This window comes from Arvicanthis niloticus, chromosome 26 (assembly GCF_011762505.2).
Source record: "Arvicanthis niloticus isolate mArvNil1 chromosome 26, mArvNil1.pat.X, whole genome shotgun sequence".
In the NCBI taxonomy this organism is placed as follows: Eukaryota; Metazoa; Chordata; class Mammalia; order Rodentia; family Muridae; genus Arvicanthis; species Arvicanthis niloticus.
The window spans coordinates 12654303-12674068 of NC_133434.1; the positions used below are offsets into that span (position 1 = coordinate 12654303).

At 49.0% G+C, this 19766-nt stretch overlaps 3 protein-coding genes across 6 annotated transcripts; 2 read left to right on the forward strand and 1 right to left on the reverse strand.

Moving 5' to 3' along the window:
- Nucleotides 1-2833: 2833 nt before the first annotated feature.
- On the forward strand, nucleotides 2834-8946 carry Dpagt1 (dolichyl-phosphate N-acetylglucosaminephosphotransferase 1). 3 transcript variants are annotated; one of them, XM_076924865.1, is made up of 9 exons: nucleotides 2834-3210; nucleotides 3552-3672; nucleotides 3939-4152; nucleotides 4628-4774; nucleotides 6654-6738; nucleotides 7417-7605; nucleotides 7896-7983; nucleotides 8150-8305; nucleotides 8384-8946. In XM_076924865.1, the coding sequence occupies exons 1-9, from the start codon at nucleotides 3050-3052 to the stop codon at nucleotides 8447-8449; spliced, it is 1227 nt and encodes a 408-aa protein (XP_076780980.1). In that variant the 5' UTR covers nucleotides 2834-3049; the 3' UTR covers nucleotides 8450-8946. The 3 variants fall into 3 exon arrangements, 2 of the variants coding, with proteins under 2 accessions (XP_076780980.1, XP_076780982.1); XR_013107517.1 differs by having other exon boundaries at nucleotides 2875-3210; nucleotides 7896-8002; XM_076924867.1 differs by lacking the exon at nucleotides 3552-3672 and having other exon boundaries at nucleotides 3071-3210; nucleotides 8384-8588.
- A 1219-nt stretch (nucleotides 8947-10165) lies between these two features.
- H2ax (H2A.X variant histone) lies at nucleotides 10166-11638 on the forward strand. The gene has a single exon (XM_076924870.1). It carries the CDS (start codon nucleotides 10348-10350, stop codon nucleotides 10777-10779), a length of 432 nt encoding a protein of 143 aa, XP_076780985.1. The 5' UTR covers nucleotides 10166-10347; the 3' UTR covers nucleotides 10780-11638.
- Nucleotides 11639-11911: 273 nt separating this feature from the next.
- Nucleotides 11912-19109, reverse strand: Hmbs (hydroxymethylbilane synthase). 2 transcript variants are annotated; one of them, XM_076924869.1, is made up of 14 exons: nucleotides 18909-19109; nucleotides 16927-16980; nucleotides 16542-16614; nucleotides 16110-16159; nucleotides 15963-16018; nucleotides 15562-15639; nucleotides 14794-14871; nucleotides 14625-14700; nucleotides 13534-13647; nucleotides 13269-13307; nucleotides 12946-13065; nucleotides 12680-12733; nucleotides 12490-12576; nucleotides 11912-12411 (listed from the first exon to the last, which is right to left on the reverse strand). In XM_076924869.1, exons 1-14 carry the CDS (start codon nucleotides 18939-18941, stop codon nucleotides 12238-12240), a joined length of 1086 nt encoding a protein of 361 aa, XP_076780984.1. In that variant the 5' UTR covers nucleotides 18942-19109; the 3' UTR covers nucleotides 11912-12237. The 2 variants fall into 2 exon arrangements, with proteins under 2 accessions (XP_076780984.1, XP_076780983.1); XM_076924868.1 differs by lacking the exon at nucleotides 18909-19109 and adding an exon at nucleotides 17129-17271 and having other exon boundaries at nucleotides 12090-12411.
- Nucleotides 19110-19766: the final 657 nt, after the last annotated feature.

Sequence of the window (19766 nt, forward strand, 5' to 3'; positions counted from 1 at the left end):
GTGGCTCAAACCTATAATCTCAGTATGCCCATGGGAGGCAGAGGCAGGAGATTCTGAGTTCAAGACCAATCTAGACTAGATAGAGAGACCCAAGCTCTAATCAATCAAACAAACAAACATGAAATCAGAGAAGACATCTACTATAAAGGAAACATTAGGACTAAATATCACGAGCTTATAAAGCTGAGTTAATGATTACCACTCATTTGAAATTCCAGGTTGACCTTACGTTAGCATTCATTTTGACATAGCTCTTGAAAGAGAAAAAAAAACTTGAATCCATACTTTCCTTCCTTTATTTGTAGTAATGTTTGGAATTTCTGCCCTGTTCAGAAATGTCTAGTTGTCTTTCTCAACCTCTCTAGAATTCCTGATGTCAGTCATTTTAAGAATCAGGACTTGGGGGCTGGAGAGATGGCTCAGTGGTTGAGAGCATGTTTGCTCTTCCAGAGATCTTGAGTTCAATTCCCAGCAACCACATGGTGGCTCACAACCACCTATCCTGGGATCTGATGCCCTCTTCTGGCATCAGGTGTACATACAGAGAGAGCACTCATTTACATAAAATAAATCTTAAAAAAAAAAAAAAAAAAAAGAACCAGGACTCTAACCTGGGTGTGACAGCATGTGTAGTTCCAGACCAGCCAAGTGGACACTAAGACTTTCTATATTTTCCACTTTTCAAAAATCATGTCAGCCCAAAGGATTGGGCAATGTTAGCTTTTACTTCCAGTTGATGACTTTTGGTAGTCAGAATAACAGGAGAAAGGGCAGAAGGAAAGGACAGGGCCACAGGTAGGCCTTGCCTCAAACTTTGCAGAGCTCTCTATGGCCCTTTTACACCGGCGAAAGTATACCTGAGCTAGGCTTCGTCAGGCAGTTGATTTAATAGTAGGTTGGCCTTGCTGACTGGAAGGCACTCAAAGCTGCTGAGGTGTGCGTTGTCTGCTCTCCACAGGGAAAATGGCAACTCAGCAGATTCGGGAGTCCCAGAGATGACACTTCAGGATTCAGACCCATGCCTTAAACCGTTATGTGGAAAGACACAAAATTCCACGTGAGCCAGGCATTTGTTTCTTTCTCTGTTAATCAGGGAGCACTACCATCCCCAGAGCCAAATTATTCAGATTACATGACAAGTATCCAAGTAACCACTTCTGATGGTACAGGTACATAGAATTGATACATCCCTAGTGCCTGATCTTTAAACAAGTTCTCAACCCTTCTAGGTGGCTGGTGGAAGAGGTAGTGATCTCAGGAGAAGAAAGAAACGAAGAGATTTCAGGGCTTAAGCCAGCTTGGGAAAGAAGCTTTATTAGAACTGGCCTCCAAATAATAAAATAAGGATACAGACTGTTCCTCACACCTCCAGGGAGTCTCAGCCTACTCCTGATCAACAAGATCACAGAATGCTCCCTCCTCTGGGGATCCAGCGAGCTCCGCCTTCCCACCTGCTTCCTGCATCTCAGCCTTTGTAAGAAGACCCTTCCCCTCGAACTACAGAAACGTTGTAAGATACTATCCCTCCCTTTCCCTCACTTCTGTGTGCTCCAATCCCTATATTTTTCTCACTCATTATGCTTGATGATGCCTGGTACACAGCTATCTGTGTGTCCTATGCCTCAGGGGACACCAGAGGAAAGGAAAACATTTGCTTCCCTGGTGTTTGCTTGCATGTGTACACACAGAGAAAAACTAAACTTAGTATACTATGGAGTAATGTGTATTTGTGACCTGTATGGGGCTTTTAGTGTTAATATGAGCCATCTTCAAGTTGAATGGACATTTCACACCTGATTTTGAGAAAAAGGAAAGACTATCTTTGCCGTAAGAAGTGTCAACTTCACCCTGACTCTAGGGTATTCAAAAGGGATGGCCAAAACGCCATGTTATTGTCAACTCCCTAACTCTCTGTGGTGGATTCCTCTCTGAGGAAATCATTTGCCATCTAAGGGATCAATATTCCAGTTAACTTCTGTGCTACTAGCAGAGATACAGGTGTCAAAAGGCAAGTGACTGGGAGGAAGAATCTTGACTGGGAGGAGACCCACAAGCTCACTGGTGGTATCCGACAAGCTCTCCTGCCTCATCAGTAATTTCCAATGCCTCAGTTTCTGTCTCTGTGTTTGGAGAGCTTGGCACAGTGCTGTGACCCAACATCAAGTTAAAGTCTCTGCTTAAATCGAAGACCTGAACGCTCCAACAGTTTCCTCCTGGAGAAACGCAGCCCTAGGTTGCCCAGCAACAACTGCTATAGTGGAGGCAGAAGGTAGGTGGGTAGAGGGAAAAGTACCTGGATCATGAACAAGAAAAAGAGCGGGAGGGGCTTTTCGAGTGTCTGAGCTTTCCAGCTCAAATTGCGCCTGAGTTTCTGGAACCAGTGTTTACCTCGGCAACAATTTTCCTGCAAAGAGCAGTCGGGCTTCCACACTCTGATCCCTCCTGACCACCGCCGGCTCTCAATAGCCATATTTCCAGCCCCAGGGCATCCCAGATTAAGCTCAGGCTGCTAGCCCTTTAAACCCGACCTGCGGAGGACGACGTGGAACCACAGAACAAGCGGTGTTGAGCCACGTGGTTCGAGGAAGCGTTCATGTTGGAACTGGGCAAAGCGTATTTGCACTCTGAGCTGTACAATATGATTGTTTCGAGAAGTATCCACTTTCTTGTATTTTCTTCAGTTGGGTTCCCAAAACTCTAACGGTGCCGCTCCTCTGGAACTAAAGTTTAGTTTAAAATAACACCGCCCGTCCGTCTCTAGTGCCCTTTTTAAAAATGGTGCTTCGGTCTTCAGCAACGATAGTTCTTTCGCAATTAAGATCCGGGTGGAAACAATGGGTAGGTGCAGCAGGGCAGAGCCGAGGTTGCTTCAAAGAGCCTCTTGCGGGTCAGGAGGGAGGGTCAGATCCTTAGCTGGGTTTTGTTCCTGCGGGCGCCGGAATCCTCTGCGAGTAGGGAGCCGCACTGCCCGCTGCGGAGGCCTGGGGATTGTTCCTGGCTTATCAGTTAGCGGAGTAGGCGGTGGAGCAGCGGTCCCCGGAGGGTCACCATGTGGGCCTTCCCGGAGTTGCCTCTGCCGCTGCTGGTGAATTTGATCGGCTCGCTGTTGGGATTTGTGGCTACTGTCACCCTCATCCCTGCCTTCCGTAGCCACTTTATCGCCGCGCGCCTCTGTGGCCAGGACCTCAACAAGCTCAGCCGGGAGCAGATGTGAGTTAAGGCACACGAGTGTCCTGGGTTAGGGGGGGTCAGGGTTGTGCAGGACGGGGGCGAGGACTGGGGCGTTTGGCTTTGCAATGGCCGGAGAGCTAACCTAGGCACCCAGAACTCTGGGAGGTTAATAGAGTTGTCTATCCTGGGAAGGACGGAATGGAACTGGTGGGTGTCAGGAGTTGTAAAGGGGTATCCTTTTCCCTGCGCACACTCTCCCTACTCCCCTAACAAACAAAATCCTTGGGAAGAAGGCCACTTTGGTTTACAGGAACCCCTACTATTGTGAGTGACCACGCCCCTTTCTTCTTCCTCCTCCACTCCTTTCCGCTGGGCCGCAGCCCAGAGTCCCAGGGAGTGATCTGCGGTGCTGTTTTCCTTATCATCCTCTTCTGCTTCATCCCTTTCCCCTTCCTGAACTGCTTTGTGGAGGAGCAGTGTAAGGCATTCCCCCACCATGAAGTAAGTGCATTAGTGGGGACGGTTGGCTGGGGCCGGGCACTTGAGTTTGGGTTATTTGGATTTGGGAAAAGGATGCTTGTGGCTCCAACTGTAGTGACAGGAATTCTTGGATTGGAGACATAGCTCAGTGGTAGAGCACTTTCCTAGTATGCGCAAGGCCCCGGGTTCAGTCCCCAACCCCGAAAGAAAAATATGGAAAATACAGGGATTCTTGAAAGATGGAGTAGGAATAGGTTTGAGTCATGACTTGCCCACTTCTCCCCCAGTTTGTGGCCCTGATAGGTGCCCTCCTTGCCATCTGCTGCATGATCTTCTTGGGTTTTGCTGATGATGTACTCAATCTGCGATGGCGCCATAAGCTGCTGCTGCCCACAGCGGCCTCACTACCTCTCCTCATGGTCTACTTCACTAACTTTGGCAATACAACCATCGTGGTGCCCAAGCCCTTCCGCTGGGTTCTTGGCCTGCATTTGGACTTGGGTGAGTGGTCCTGCCGTTACTGCCCCTGTGGTACTCTTCCCTCTGAGATCCCTCTGAGAAGACCCCTCCTGGTGGTCCAGATCTCCATCAACTATTTCTTTTCTGTCCTTGTATCCGCTTTCTCTCTTTTCCCTCCTTCTTTCCTTCCCCTTATTTCCTTCCTGTTTCAAGGAATTGAACCTAAGAGCCTCATGCTTGCACTCAGACCTATTACTGAAGGTTTCCCTTTCTCTCTTTTTTTTCCATTAAAACAATTTAAAAAACAAACAAACAAAAACAGGGTCACACACCAAATTGCCTTGAACTTACTTAGCCCAGGCAGGGCTTAAACTGGTAATCCTCCTGTCCCAGCCTTCCAAGTAGTTGGAATTATAGGCCTGTGCTCTGTTCTGTAAGCAAGCAAGCAAGCAAGCAAACAATCAGAATCCTACTTCGTAAGTAGCACTACTTCTTACTGGGTGTATGTGTCCCCCAGGGATCCTGTACTATGTCTACATGGGACTGCTTGCGGTGTTCTGTACCAACGCCATCAACATCCTAGCAGGGATTAATGGCCTAGAGGCTGGTCAGTCACTAGTCATCTCTGCTTCTATCATTGTCTTCAACCTGGTGGAGCTGGAAGGTGAGCGGGATTGGCAGGAGGGGTAAGGAGAAGCCTGGGTGTTTAGGGAGTTGCCTCATGTGAATTTACAGAGTTCCTGGGGGTGGCGAGGGAGGGGGACTACGAGAAAACAGAGGTGATTTTAGAATGGGAGCTATTTACTTTGCAAACAGCAATAAGGACTTAAGCATGAAAAAGAAAAGCAGCAATGCTGTCATTTTATAGCTTGATTGCCACGAATAGCTAGACCAGTTATTTCGATTGGACATAAATAGCTTCACAGAACCCCAGCAACAGATAGGGTCACTCTCTGACCATAGTGGAAAAAGACTCTTCCCTTCCTAAACCTGTCTGAGTACAGACAGACCCAGAACAGTTAGCAATATAAAAATGACCACAATCCCTCAGCTAACATGACAGAGTACAGCTTTTTTTCCCCCCAATGACAATTTGGTTCTTCCTACTTCTTCTTGTTTTGTTATTTTGACAAGACAGTCTTGTTATGTAACCCTGGCTGGCCTCAAACTCACGACCATCCTATCTGTCTCCTAAAGGCTGAAGTTATAGGCATGCAACCCCACACGTGGCTTCCTGCTACTCTTCCTTGACTGAAATGTTTTACAGTGCCCTGTGGTGTGTGATTGCCAAAGTCTTAGTCGCTATGTAAGCCCAAGTTCAAGTATTAGTTGTTTTTGGTTGTCTTTAGTTGATGGACATCAACAAGTACTTACTAAGCCTGAGCGCTTTACTTTGAGACAGGGTCGTCCCATAGAGATCCAAGTTCTGAGATTAAAGGCATGGGTACTTCCTCCTGCCCCCCAGCTAAAGCTAAGCACTTTTAAAGCATTATCTTGCTTAAATTAAATGACTCTATATAACTGTCATTATCCAGTTTGACAGAGGAGAAAAATAGCTTACTGAAATTCAGCGTGTCAAATTCAAATTCACACAGCTAGGAAGTAAAACTGGTGTTCAAATCCCAGCTGGAAGATAGTCACAAGCTTTTCTGTTGGTTTTTTCTTTTATTTTTTTTCTTTTCTTTTTTTCTCTTTTCTTTTTTTCTCTGCATACCCCTAGCTATTCTGGGACTCACTCTGTAGCCCAGACTGGCCTTGAACCAGGAGACCAGGAGATATTCCTACCTGTGCCTTCTGAATATTAGGAGTCACTAGTTTTTTGGTTGGTTTTTGTGTTTTTGGTTTTTTTAAAAAGGTTTTATAGCTGTGCAGTGGTGGTGCACGCCTTTAATCCCAGCACTTGGGAGGCAGAGGCAGGTGGATTTCTGAGTTCGAGGCCAGCCTGGTCTACAGAGTGAGTTCCAGGACAGCCAGGGCTACACAGAGAAACCCTGTCTTGAAAAACCAAAAAAAAAAAAAAAAAAAAAAAAAAAAAGATTTTATATATGTAGCTGTTTTATCTGCATATACATCTATTTGTACACTGGAAGAGCTCATCGTATTCCATGAAACTACAGTTATAGATGCTTGTGAGCCACCATGTAGGTGCTGAGAATTCAGCAGTTGAACTCAGGACCTCTGAAAGAGCAGCTAGTGCTTAACCACTGAGCCATCTTTCTAGCCTGTTGCTTTTTTTTTTTTTTTTTTTTTGGTAGGCTCAATGAAAGTGAAAGCGAAAGTGATGAGAGTATTGGGAATTGCCCTGGGTGACTTGAAAGAGGGAAGTTAGAGAGAGGTGGCAAACACCTGTAATCCCAGCACATGGAAGGTTTGGGCGGGCTTGGCTTTCTAGGAAGTTAGAGACAGGGCTGGGGGGTGTAGAGCCGGTCTTGCAGGGTGTTCCTAATGTCTGGGAACATAAATTGGATAAATTAGATACAGATGAGACCAAGGTATGTAGCAGATACGAGCACTAACTTCTTCCTCTTTGCTTTGCTCCCAAGGTGATTACCGGGATGATCATGTCTTTTCCCTTTACTTCATGATGCCCTTCTTCTTCACCACCTTGGGATTGCTGTACCATAACTGGTACGTAGGCCTGTGGCAGTCTAATTCTCTGAAGAGATGATGATTGGTGTATGTGGCAGAGATGGTCTTGACGTAACCCAGCTTCTAATGAAGAGACTAAAATTGCACATACTTTTGTTAGATATTCTCCGGGTCTTCCATTGGTGGTGGTTTGCTGCTCTTGTTGTTTTGTGTGAGCATAAGCATGCCTGCGTGTGTGTGTGTGTGTGTGTGTGTGTGTGTGTGTGTGTGTGTGTGTGTGTAATTGAATTTAAGGTCTTAATGCAAAGTAAGCACTTTAGAATTTAGCTGTATCTCCAGACTTTTTTTTTTTTTTTTTTTTGAGAATAGGGTTTCACTAAGTTTCCCAGGCTGGCATTGAACTTACTGTGTTGTCAAGCCTGGGCTTGAATTACAGTGCTATTAGATACTACCCCCTCACCCTACCATCTGCACACCACCGTGCTGGGAATCAAATTCATGACCTTGTACATGCTAGGTGACTGCTTTCCCAGTTAGCTGCACACCAGCCTGGTGGTGCTGTGGAATCGCTGTCTGCCCTGCAGTTGCTGGGAACAAGTCCTGAGCAGTTTCTGGAACAGCCTTTCTTTTAGAACTCGAGAGGCTCAAGACTGGCCTGTTGCCGGGATCGAGTGAGTAACAACTGTTGCTGTTGGCCCCATCCTCTCTCCCACACAGGTACCCGTCTCAGGTGTTTGTGGGAGACACCTTCTGTTATTTTGCTGGCATGACCTTTGCCGTGGTGGGAATCCTGGGACACTTCAGCAAGACCATGCTTCTCTTCTTTATGCCACAAGTATTCAATTTCCTCTACTCACTGCCTCAGCTCTTTCATATCATCCCCTGCCCTCGACACCGTATTCCCAGGTAACCACTCTGGGGCTTTAAAGGGTCGTGATAGTTTTTGACTTGGGAGACCTAAAGCCAAACCTATGCATTTCCTATGTAAAAAGAAAGGAGGGGAAAGAAGAGATAACTGTATGTGGGTAGCCATTGTAATTTACGAATCTCCTTGACCTACAAAGCATGTAATGCTTACAACAGTCCTGATCACCCGGATGACCAACTTCAGCACCTAAGCACTCAGTACTCTTCTTAGTAACCACAGGGCGCAGAGTTCTTTGATTCAGTCAAATGACATCATCTTCCCATTGCAGACTCAACACAAAGACAGGCAAACTGGAGATGAGCTATTCCAAGTTCAAGACCAACAGCCTCTCTTTCTTGGGCACCTTTATTTTAAAGGTAACAAGGTAACAAGGAGGTAAGGCCCCAGGCCGCCATCCTTAACTTGGGAAAAGAGAAACCTAGGCCTTCTCAGGCCCAAGGGGAGTTTGGGAACATCAAGAAGATCTCTATTCGTGCAGTAGATGTGCATACCTGAAGTCGCCTTCACCTCTGGTCCCTGCAGGTAGCAGAGAGCCTCCGGCTAGTGACAGTTCACCGAGGTGAGAGTGAGGATGGTGCCTTCACTGAGTGTAACAACATGACCCTCATCAACTTGCTCCTTAAAGTCCTTGGGCCCACACATGAGAGAACCCTCACACTGCTCCTGCTGCTCCTGCAGGTACAGCTGAGGCGGGGCTTAGGGATGCCATGGGCATGTCTCTGGTTGGCCTCCGTTCTAATTCCAGTCCACTTCTAGGTCCTGAGCAGCGCTGTCACCTTCTCCATTCGTTACCAGCTCGTCCGACTCTTCTATGATGTCTGAGCTTCCTGAGGGCAGCCCTTTACCACAGTCTCCATTGGACCTCAACCAGGGCCAACCTCTGTCTGGTCCAAGACTGCCTTCTGGTCCAGGCCTCGCTGACAATTTTGTTCTCAGCTTCTGCTGCCGTCTGTGACTACTGACATCCTGGATGGACACCTTAGTGGACTTGAAGTCCACTAGTTGGACTTTGCCTATGGCTTTCTTCAGTTTGCCACTCCCTCCCTTCCTATCCCATCTGCAGCCTCACCAGGTGGGCATGTAGCATCTTTTATGCAAATATTCGTAGCTCAACTTTCAGAGCGCTAACTCTAAAGGAAACTCTAAAGGAATTCGCTGGGCCTTGAGAGAGCCTGGGCTACTGTGAGAGTTAGGGCAACATAATCCCAGGTAACCTTACGTTTGACTATCAAATTAAGTGTTCTGATTAGGAAGAGCAGAGGCAGGGCCATGTGCTCAGAATGGTGACAATAAAGGATTGCCTTTTACTTGTTCCTCTAGTTGTAGCCACTCCTCCCTCTGTTCTTTTAACCTTTGAGGTGCTTGAGGATTGCACCCTAGGGCTTCCTTTGTTTTGTTTTGTTTTGTTTTGTTTTGTTTTGTTTTGTTTTTCCAGACAGGGTTTCTCTGTGTAGCCCTGACTGTCCTGGAACTCACTCTGTAGACCAGGCTGGCCTCGAACTCAGAAATCCGCCTACCTCTGCTCCAGAGTGCTGGGATTAAAGGCCTGCACCACCACTGCCTGGTGCCCTAGGGCTTCCTTATACAGCTGAACTCTATCCCAAGCCTGATATATTTATTTTTTATATAGGCATTTTAGGATAGATTGGAAGGGTTTGAGTGAGTACCTTTTCCAATAGGATGCCTACCTCTCTGCTCCATCAGACCCTTTCTTGCAAAAAAGGTCTGTTACAAACTAAGACCAGACACGCCCCTGATTTCACCTGATTGGTTCTTTTTTTTTAATACCCACCTCTGGTTGGTGGGTATTGAATAAATAGCGAATAAATATCACAGCACAAACATAAGGATCACAGTGCTCCATTTCCTGGCATAGAATTAAACTTGCAGAAGGTTTCATTTCTCTTCTTTTAAACCCTCCCTTTTCAACCAAGCCTTTAATCCTAGCACTAGGGAGGCAGAGGCAGGCGGATCTCTGAGTTCCAGGACAGCCAGGGCTACTCAGAGAAACCCTGTCTCAAACAAACAAAAGCCAGATGGTGGTGGCGCACGCCTTTAATCCCAGTGCTTGGGAGGCAGAGGCAGGCAGATCTCAGAATTCAAGGCCAGCCTGGGCTACCGAGTGAGATCCAGGCCAGCCAGAGCTACACAGAAAAACCCTGTCTCGAAAACCCAAAAATAATAATGAACAAACAAATAAATAAAACCCTCCGTTTGCCAGATTAGAGGAGGGAGTGGGAAGCGCCCTAACCTGGAAGGAGAAAGGTGCTTTAGTGTAGATCTTTTCCTTTAAAACCATAGGCCGGCTCAAATTTCCCAGAAACTGTAGAGGTAGCTCCAAGCTCCACCCTTCTAGTGTTCGAGTTGTTGGCGCGCCCTAGCGTTTAAATTTCGCGCGCTCTATTCGGATTGGTCATTTCCACGGCTGATTACCCGCCAGCTTGCGGCCACTCCGCCTTGTCTTCTTCCCCGGGTAAAAGGTTTTCAAATTGGACCAATCGCTGGGCGCGTTCTCTCTGCTACAGCGCGTCACCGAGGGGTTAATTGCAACCAACCAGAGGTGGGTATTAAAAAAAGAACCAATCAGGCAAAGGCGGGGGCGTGTCCGGGGAGCTTATAAGGGCGGACTTGGCCGCGGGAGGCGACAGTTGACTGCGGCGGTTGGCGGTTTGCTCTCTCTCTCTCTGGGTGCGGTTCGGACCCTTTCTACCTCGTACGCGATGTCGGGACGCGGCAAGACCGGCGGCAAGGCCCGCGCCAAGGCCAAGTCGCGCTCTTCGCGCGCCGGCCTCCAGTTCCCGGTGGGCCGCGTGCACCGGCTGCTGCGCAAAGGCCACTACGCCGAGCGCGTGGGCGCAGGCGCGCCGGTGTACCTGGCGGCCGTGCTCGAGTACCTCACTGCCGAGATCCTGGAGCTGGCGGGCAACGCGGCCCGGGACAACAAGAAGACGCGCATCATCCCGCGCCACCTGCAGCTGGCCATCCGCAACGACGAGGAGCTCAACAAGCTGCTGGGCGGCGTGACGATCGCGCAGGGCGGCGTCCTGCCCAACATCCAGGCCGTGCTGCTGCCCAAGAAGACCAGCGCCACCGTGGGGCCCAAGGCGCCGGCGGGCGGCAAGAAGGCCTCCCAGGCCTCTCAGGAGTATTGAGGCGGCCCAGTCCTCCCCACACCTCCACAAAGGCCCTTTTAAGGGCCACCACCTCCCTCACAGAAAGAGCTGAGCCACTCCGGGCTGCGGCCCGCCGAGCCCCCCATCCTCGCCCCGCTCAGCCCTCGCGCGTCTCTCCCCTTCCCCGCCCCGCCTCCGGGTCCGCCGCGGAGAACGCGGGCGCCGATGGCGGCATCTGCCCATCCCGGAGCTCGTGACCTCGCTTCGCCGTTGTCAGCCGTAGACGACGGCCCGTGCGGAGAGGCTGCGGCACCTTCCAGAAGGTCTCGGCTCGGCCCCTTGCGATGACGTACGGCCGAGGTGGGCTTGAAGATTAGTCTCTCCGCAGCTACAGCCCCGGCATCTTTTCTTCAGCTTGGTGCTTAGCCCTCGCCTGGACCTTTCAGAAGTGACTTGGACTGCCGGGCTTTGGTGAGGAGGAATGGGTCACATTGTTTCATCCTGTGTCCCCGTTGCTGCCCCCAGACCAGCTGACCCTGTCGTCATTCGTTAGGCCGGCGTTTGTGGCCAGGGCAAAAATTGTAATGTGAACCCAGTTTCTCCAAGATACCTCCAGGGAAGGGTCAGGGAGACGCTTGCAGGCCTGTGGACGGGACAGTTGCCCACCTACCGCAGGAGACTGGCAGCCGGGCCTAGCCATCCATCCCTCTTTTCCCTCAGCGACCCAACTATAACCCAAACACCTAGATACCAGCACAAGTCGGTGAATCCCTGTCTGGACTGAGCCTCTCTGTTGGCTTCTGAACTGGAACTTTTGCAGCTATTACAAGTTTAGAACCCTAAGTGGGGAGATTCAATGGGCTAATTTTATTAAAGGATCGTTTGGTTTTTTTTTTTTTTAATGGAGTGTCTGGTTTCATTTTGACATTATAGCTCCGTGGTAGTGGTGCCATGTGCCTGGAACATCTTGGAGGGAGTGGGACTATAGGGTAACTTCCCTTACTTTCTTCAGGCATTGGGGATGAGAATGGCTATGTAATAATAGAAGGGCCTGTTAACTGAAGCCTGGTTTCTCTTTGCTTGTTTGGTGTTTTTTGGTGTTGTACATTTTGAGAACATGAGGCAAGTTACAGAAAGGATGTTTTAAAACAGAAAGGTCCCAGACTCAGAGTTCAGGTTTAAAGGGGCTTTGAGTTTATTCATATCTTCCCCAACTCCATCAGAACCACATTCTGAACTGGTTTACTAGTGGCATTTGGTTACATTCAAAGATTGGCATGGATTTTCTCTAAAGAGATGAAGCCCCCAACTATTGAGGGAAAGGCAGTCATGGAAGCCCCAAGGTGAGGCATCTCTTCCAAAGCGGAAGTCTCAATAACCCTGTGGGTCAATCTCCAGGGATAATCACACCCCTAGTTAAGGAGCACAGGGCACTTGAAAGTCAGATGTAGGCAGGCACTGGTGTGGCAGCTGGGGTTCCTGTGCCTGACAGACCAGTTAGCGCACATCATTAAGCTGCCGTGCAACATCCAGGATGTTCTTGGCTCCTTTGTTGAGCAACAAGCTGGCCAGGCTGATGCCCAGATTCTCAGCAGCTAGCTGGGCTCCTCTTGGAATGTTCCGGGCAGTAATTCCAACCAGCTGTGGGTCATCTTCTGGACCATCTTCATGCTGGATGACAGGTTACAATTTTGGTGAGAGGAAGATTACAAAGTTTATTTATTCCTCCCCCCATCTCCCAGTCAATACCTGAACAGGGACCTGGATAGTGGCCTGCATGGTCTCTTGCATGCTATCTGAGCCATCTAGACTCCAGACTCCACCAGTCAGGTACAGCTAGGAGATAAAATGTACCAGTATATTTAAAGAAAGCTGCTTAGATGTTTGGGTGCACATGGAAATGCCAGTCCCTCCCCCTCACCCATTTCCCCCAGCTTACTTGCCCATCCTTCATCACTGTATGCACCGCTACTGGCACGCTACAGCCTCCTTCCTGCAATGATATGTTCCTTTGAGCTCTAAGGGCCTTTAACACCGCTCTTGACTACAAACCTCTTAAGGATATAACTGAAAAGGCTGCTGGGACCAGACCAAGGTCCTCTTCGCACATATAAAACATTACATACAGAGTACCTGAGAAATCTCCCTGCTGCCCTTCTTGGTTCCCCAAGTCCCCCACACTACCATAGGAGGAGCCCATCTTACCAGGTGCCTCAGAAAAGCCCTTTCAGCAATGCAGCGAAGCAGAGTTTCGGGATCATGCAACACACTGACTAGGTCCAAGATATCCTGGTCCTTGGCTCGGACCTCCACGGCTAGGGCTCCCTAAAGGAACAACAGGCCTGATCTTCCCCAGGAATGGAGACAATGAGCAAGGGAAACACCCCTCCTGTCCTGTTTCCCAGGGTCTTCTGCATGCCAAAGCCTGCCCCTCTCTAAGCATCTTATTTGATGGGTAGCGGTACCAAAGGTAATGAACTCAGGTTCTTGAAGGAGCACTTCAACAAAGCCTCTCCAGGCAAATTTACCTGACCCACAGCATACATGCATTCCTCTGGGTGCAAGATCTGGAGATAGACAGACAGACAAAATGGTGGGATTAGGAGTGTTCAAAGGCAGTGAGCTAGGTAGGATTTGCCAATCTAGGAAGCCTGGGGAAGGTACAAGGAGGAGGTCCAGCAACTAATCCCAATATCCCTAGCCTGGGCTTCTGGCTTGTAGTGCTGTTGGCAGAATGGTCCAAAGGCAGGAGAGAGGCAGATTAAATGGGAAGCAGAACAGGGCAGCTCCTACCTGGCCCACCCGGTTCTGCCAGCCCATGCGCTGTAGGCCAGCCACAGCCAGGATGATGGCACTGAACTCCTGCAGTTCATCCAGCTTCCGGAGGCGGGTGTTGAGGTTTCCCCGCTGTGGAGAGTTGCTAAGGAGAAATCAAGACCTACACAGCGCACCCTCTGCCCCCACAGTCTCTTTTCCCCTCTAGCTAACTTTAAAAAAAATGTTTGCTTTTGCTGAGTGGTGGTGCCACACACCTTTAAATCCCAGCACTGGAGGCAGAAGCAGATCTCCATGAATTCAAGGCCAAATCTGGTCTACAGAGAGAGTTCCAGGACAGGCAGGGCTACACAGAGAAATCCCATCTAGAAAAACCATAAAAATAAGAAAAAAAATAAATAAATAAAAATAAAAATTTTTTAAAAAAACTTTTTTTGGACAGGATCTGATAATGTAGCCTTGACTGTACTGGAACTCTCTCTGTAATTTTTATTTATTTTAGTTTTATGTGTATGGGTGTTTCACATGCATGTCTTCAAAGGCCAGAAGGGGGCATCAGATCCCCTAAACTGAAATAGGAGATAGTCATGAGCTACCATGTGAGTGCTGGAAGTTGAAAAAGCAACCAGCACTCTAAACCACTGAGCCATCTCTCCAGCCCCAGGACACACTGGTTTTAAAATTAGTTTTATGAAACATACCATATGTTCACCGTAAAAACCAAAACCATTCAGTAGCATATAAAGTAAAAGCAGAAACACCTTCCATCCCTGCCACCAAAAAGTAAATCACTGGTCAGTATTACTGGCATTGCCATGGCCTGTCTGACTGTCTAACATGTCAACTCTATATAAGCAGGAACCATGTTTGTTCTGCAATTATCCTCATTGCCAGGCATATGCCTGAGTTTAAGAAAACATGAAAGGACTGTGGATGGATGGATGGATGGATAGATGGATGGATGGATGGATGGATGGATGGATGGAAAGAAGACCCACTGCCCACATGGACCACTTGCTTCAGGAGGTCCTTCTATTTTCAGGATTCTCAGAGTCCTCCAGAACGGCTTTCCCTCTTTGGCCATTCCCTTCCTTCTTCTGAAAGGATACGATACTCTTGAATTCCAGGTGGGGGAACTTTCTCTGTAGCTGAGCCACTCTCCTCAGGGAGCTGGTGCCCACGGCACTGCTCAGAGAGAGTTTAAAATTAAATTTAACACAGTCTGCCTACTGTTCTCCAGTGTCCAACCCCCTGTCCCCTGTACACCCAGCCACTCACCTTTTCTCTGGCAAGGTTTCCAGGGTCTTTCCAACAAACTTTGGGTGAAAGACAACAGCATCACAAGGGTTTTCCCGCCTGGAGAGCAAAGGATGAAATAAAGGTATTATTAGCACTTGGAGACAGGGCTTAACTCTAGCCCAGGCTGACTTAAAATTTTTCTCTGTACCCCAGGCTAGCCTCTAACTCACAATAATCCTCCTGCCTTAGCCTCCTGAATGCTAAGATTATAGGCATGAACCACTAGGCCAGACTCACTTTATTTTCTGTGAAGTGGTTTTGTGTTTCGTTTTCTTGATTGTTTACAGTTTTACTGATGGGATGAGGAGCATATGCATTCTACAGTATGAGTCAGATGACAACTTGTGGGATAACAAGTGAACCCCAGGGACTGAACTTAGGTTATTGGTTTGATAGCAAATGCCTTTACCACCTAAGCCATTGTAAGCCACACCTTGAGGCACAATCTCACTAAGTACCTTAGGCTGGTTCAAATCTCTCTGTAGCCCAGGCAGGCCCTGAATCTCTGATCCTGTCTTAGCCTCCCTAGTAGTTGGGGTTACAGGCCCATGTGTGCCACTGAGCCCAGCTCCACGAACTCTCAATAGCCAACCAACTGGCTTTTCTGCCATGCTTGATGACTGACAACCTTCAAGGCAGAGGGCTAAGCGGTCAAGTTCCAAATGGAAAGAAAAAAAAAAAAAATGAAGACTCCCAGAGTAGGATCAATCCCGCCCAGGGCCCTCATTGCATGTGCTCGACTCTTACTTGCAGATGGCTCCAATGGTAAAGCCAGGAGGTAGAACGGTGGGCACATCCTTCAGGGAGTGAACAACCAGGTCCACTCTAGAGATGATGGGGTGGACATGGAGAGAGGCTTTGAGTAGGTGACCTTACCTACCCTTCACCCACTTCAGCAGCCATGACAGTTGTTCAGAAAGAGGCCATCTTAAGATCTAAGACCTGGTCTCTTCTCCACTACTCTACTCCCATTTCCCCAGCCAATCTCAACCCTCAGGCAGGTAAGTGATTCCAAAGCAAGACCCTCTCCTTTGTGAAAGCCTATGAGCTCCCTGGTCTAACCCAACCGTCCTGCTAATGTTGGGGAGCTACTTTGGGGTTCTAGACTGAGGGGGAGGGAGGTACCACATTCCTCCACCGTCACTCACTCGTTTTTTTCCAGGGCATTCTCTAGCTCCTTAGTAAACAGGCTCTTCTCTCCAATCTGCCAGGGAAGAAAGAGCCTCAGGAGTGAACCCCTTATGAGAAGACATGGGGAGGGGGACAAGAAGAACAGGGATAAGGGCCGCCTTTACCTTAGAGAGTGCAGTATCAAGAATCTTGTCTCCTGTGGTGGACATAGCAACTGAGGAGAGAGTCAATCCCCATTAATCAGCACCTACAGAGTCGCCCCTGGTTGAACACTTTACTAGATTCACAGTGGGGTCACAGGTACATAAGCCCCAGCTTCTAACCGTCTCGGATACGCACACTGACAGAAAACGGATACACACACTGACAGAAAAATCAGACATATTCCTAAAAGGACCCAGAGCAGAAAATATTAAATGTCAAGCTAGCCCAGGCACAGTTGGAGGAGAGGCCCACAGGAGTCGATCCTTCCACCCGCAAGCAGCCAGGACAGAGTCTTACAGGCAGGCTTTGACCACAGGCAGAGCCAGAAATGCTTCGTCCTCCCAGTCCTGGCTTCCCATTCACTACCATTCACTCCTCTCAAGAAAACTTACTGATTTCAAACTGTATGCCAGGGTACAAGGCTTTCAGCATCGCCACCACCGTGTCTGTCTGTATGCGAGCCAGCTGGGGAAAAGAGATTCAAATGGTTTCTGACCTTCCCTGGCCACTGCCCCAGGCTCAAACCCTCATATGGATCAAGAAAGACACGAAAGGGGTTAGATTTCTCACGTGGAGATGACGAGGGCCTGGCCTGGGGGGGTCCTTTCTCTGTACCCCGATCATTTCCCTGCTCCAGGGACTGTCTTTTCAGAGGAAGTAAGCTGCCATTCCCCATGAAACTGATTCCCACACACTCTTATTTTCTCCACACTAGGAATTCTGGGTGACCTTGTGAGTATTAGAGCCTGGGAGGCAACGCGCTATGTCTGTACTCACCTGGCTTTTACGGGTTCCCACTCGAATCACCCTCATCGTTGAGCCGTTTTCTTCCTGCAGAAGAAAGTCCCCAGATTACGATCTTTTCCCACAACACCTTATCCAAGAACCAGGATCACAGGCTTAGGAGAAAGGACTCCCAGGCCCGCTAGGTGAGCCTACAAGCAGGCAAAGACTCCCAGGACCTGTCCTTCCTTGGTACCTTCTGCCCTCCTACGGGATCCAGAGAAGCAGAGAGCAGAGGAAAAGCTGTACTAAGATCCGATGTGGCAGCAGCAACTGGACACTGAGCCCCGAAGCCCAGCCCAGCCAAGGAGGTTCTGAGTGGGAGGGTTGCACACAGCCAGGTGGGCAAAATGATAAGGCCCATCAGCCTAAGCACAGTGAGGGTGGGCCCTGCCAGAGGGCGGGGCCTACAGAGGCCGGGGCGGGCCAGCTGAAGCTTCCCATCGCTAGAGGACAGGCTCACTGTCCCCAACTAGGGTACTTGAGAAAGCCTCACTAACCCCTGTGTGAGACACTGAGTGATGCTTAGTCCAACTAGGATGTACTCCTATCAGGACTGAAGTCAACCAATCTCATGTATAGTCCTGTTCATCCTCCTGGCTGGGTGACGTTGAGAACAGCATCCCATCAAGGGCTTGTTAAATTAAAGGCCACCTAACGCCTCACAATGTCCCAGAAGACTACAAGGATAAACTGCCTAACATAATTCCTCTGGTGTCGGAGCCAGAGCCAAGAGCTCCAAAGGACACACCTCTTCCTTTTGTTAAGGCGCCTTGGATAAAGGTGTCGAGTGGCAAGCAGGTAGAACTGGGTTCTGCAGTCTGACACAAAGGTGACCAGAGTCACTGTGCAAACTGTCCCCCTTCCCTGCACTGGGTTCCTCATCTCACAGATTCTTCTGTCGCTAGACACTCAGGTTCTTGGTCACTGGAGGAAGTGAAAACTTGCTCTCGGACTCCAGTCTACTCCACTGTGGTGATTCCTCCAACGAAGGACCCTGAGATAGCCTTTGCAATTTAGCTAGGCTTGGAATAACACAGAAATTCCAGACAGCAGGGAGCTCATGAAAAGGAATTGCTAAGTTCAAACATTTTTTTTTTTTTAATTAATTGACCCCAGTAAAGCATTTGAGCCGTGTCTGTATACTGTCCTAGCAACAACCCTACTAGGTTGGACAAGGTAGGGACTTCCATCAGCGTTACGGAAACAAAGCTGCAGAGTGGTCAATTTACTGTCTAAACATCTCACAGCTATGACCAGGCAGAAAGTGGGTGCTGGAATCCAGACCTTCCTACCCTAACCCAGTGCTCTGAAATGTCTTCACTAGCAAAGACTGTTGCTTACTTAAGCCTGGGCAGGAGATAAGCCTCCCAGCTCTACCTTATCTCAGGCAGCCTGCCCACAAGTCCAGAACTTTCCAGGCGGGCCAGAAATGACAAGGCCCTAGGGTGGTTCCCCACTCACAATAGTAATTCAGGTGTGTCTCAGCTAGGATTTTTGTGGGTGGCTAGGGCTGGGTGACTTCCATAACGGAGAACGGGAGAAGGCGTGTATACCTCCTCCAAGATGTTTGTGTACAGTTTTTAGAAGTGGGTTGTGCTCTCTCGTGAATGAAGTGGATCGTATTCTGAAATAGCTGGATTTGCCTCAGCCCCTACTTCGTGAAAGGATCTTGTCTGTGTAAACACCTTTACTGGCCGAGAACCACGGAAATCCAGCCAAAAGCCCACAGGGATGGAATCCCAAGGTGGACCACTTTTCCACTCTCAACCCCGCCCCCACTGCTCAGGGTCACTCCTCCCCTGCCTTAGGGCAACCTAGTTAGTTACTGGCCCTTTAAAAAACCTAGAGGAAGGGTGGGAATGACAGCTAACTATTCCGACCAATCGACGACGGAGCGTGGCAACCCGGGGCCAATCGTCGCACCCAGAAAGCCCCGAGAACTACGGGTCATCGGTCACCGGCTCAGGACTCACCGCGGTTGTGGCCGCGCCGCCGTTACCGGACATGACTCCGCTCAGGGCGCAGGCGCGGTGCTGCGGCTGCGGTCCCCTGGAGTCTGCAGAAGCCGGCGACCTGGGCCGGCCGGGACTGAAGGCACATGGGGCGCGAGCCCGCACTTCACCCCGGCTGCAGGACCTGCAGAGCTCTGCGTCACGTCCGCTGCCCTCCCTCGAAGGGGCGGCACCTTCCTCTGGGCGGGAATTAGCATTGCGACATAGCCAGCCTCTTTGCAAGTCCACTGCATAGAACAACTCAAAAGATTTTTTTTTCTCTTCAATTTTTATTTTATTTTACTTTTATTCTTGGTGTTTTGAGACAGCATCTGTGTAGCCCTGGCTGTTTTAGAACTAGCTCTGTAGACCAGGCTGGCCTCGAATTTACATAGACCAACCTGCTTCTGCCTCCCGACTGCTGGGATTTGAAGGGTGCCCCACCACCCCCTGGCTATTTTATATTGCTTTTATTCAATGTGTAGTGTTGGTGCATACGGAGGTCCTAGGGTAACCTGACAGAGTCAGCCCTTGCCCTCCATTATGTCCTAGAACATTTGAACAAGTTGCCATGCCTCTGAGAGTGCTCTCATCAACCAGAAAGGTCTCCAGAAGGCTCCTTGGAATTTTACAGCTTCACCTCTCCAGTGCTGGCATACAATTGTTTTCTGTTGTTGTTTTGTTTTGTTTTAACAAGGCAAGGTTTGTGCTGTTATGAGCCCAGGCTTGAAGTTTTCCATGTTCTTGCCTTAGCCTCTCATAGAAAGTATTTCTTGTTTGTTTGTCTGTTTGTTTGAGACAGGGTCTCATGTAGTCCAGCCTCAAACTTGCTATGTAGCC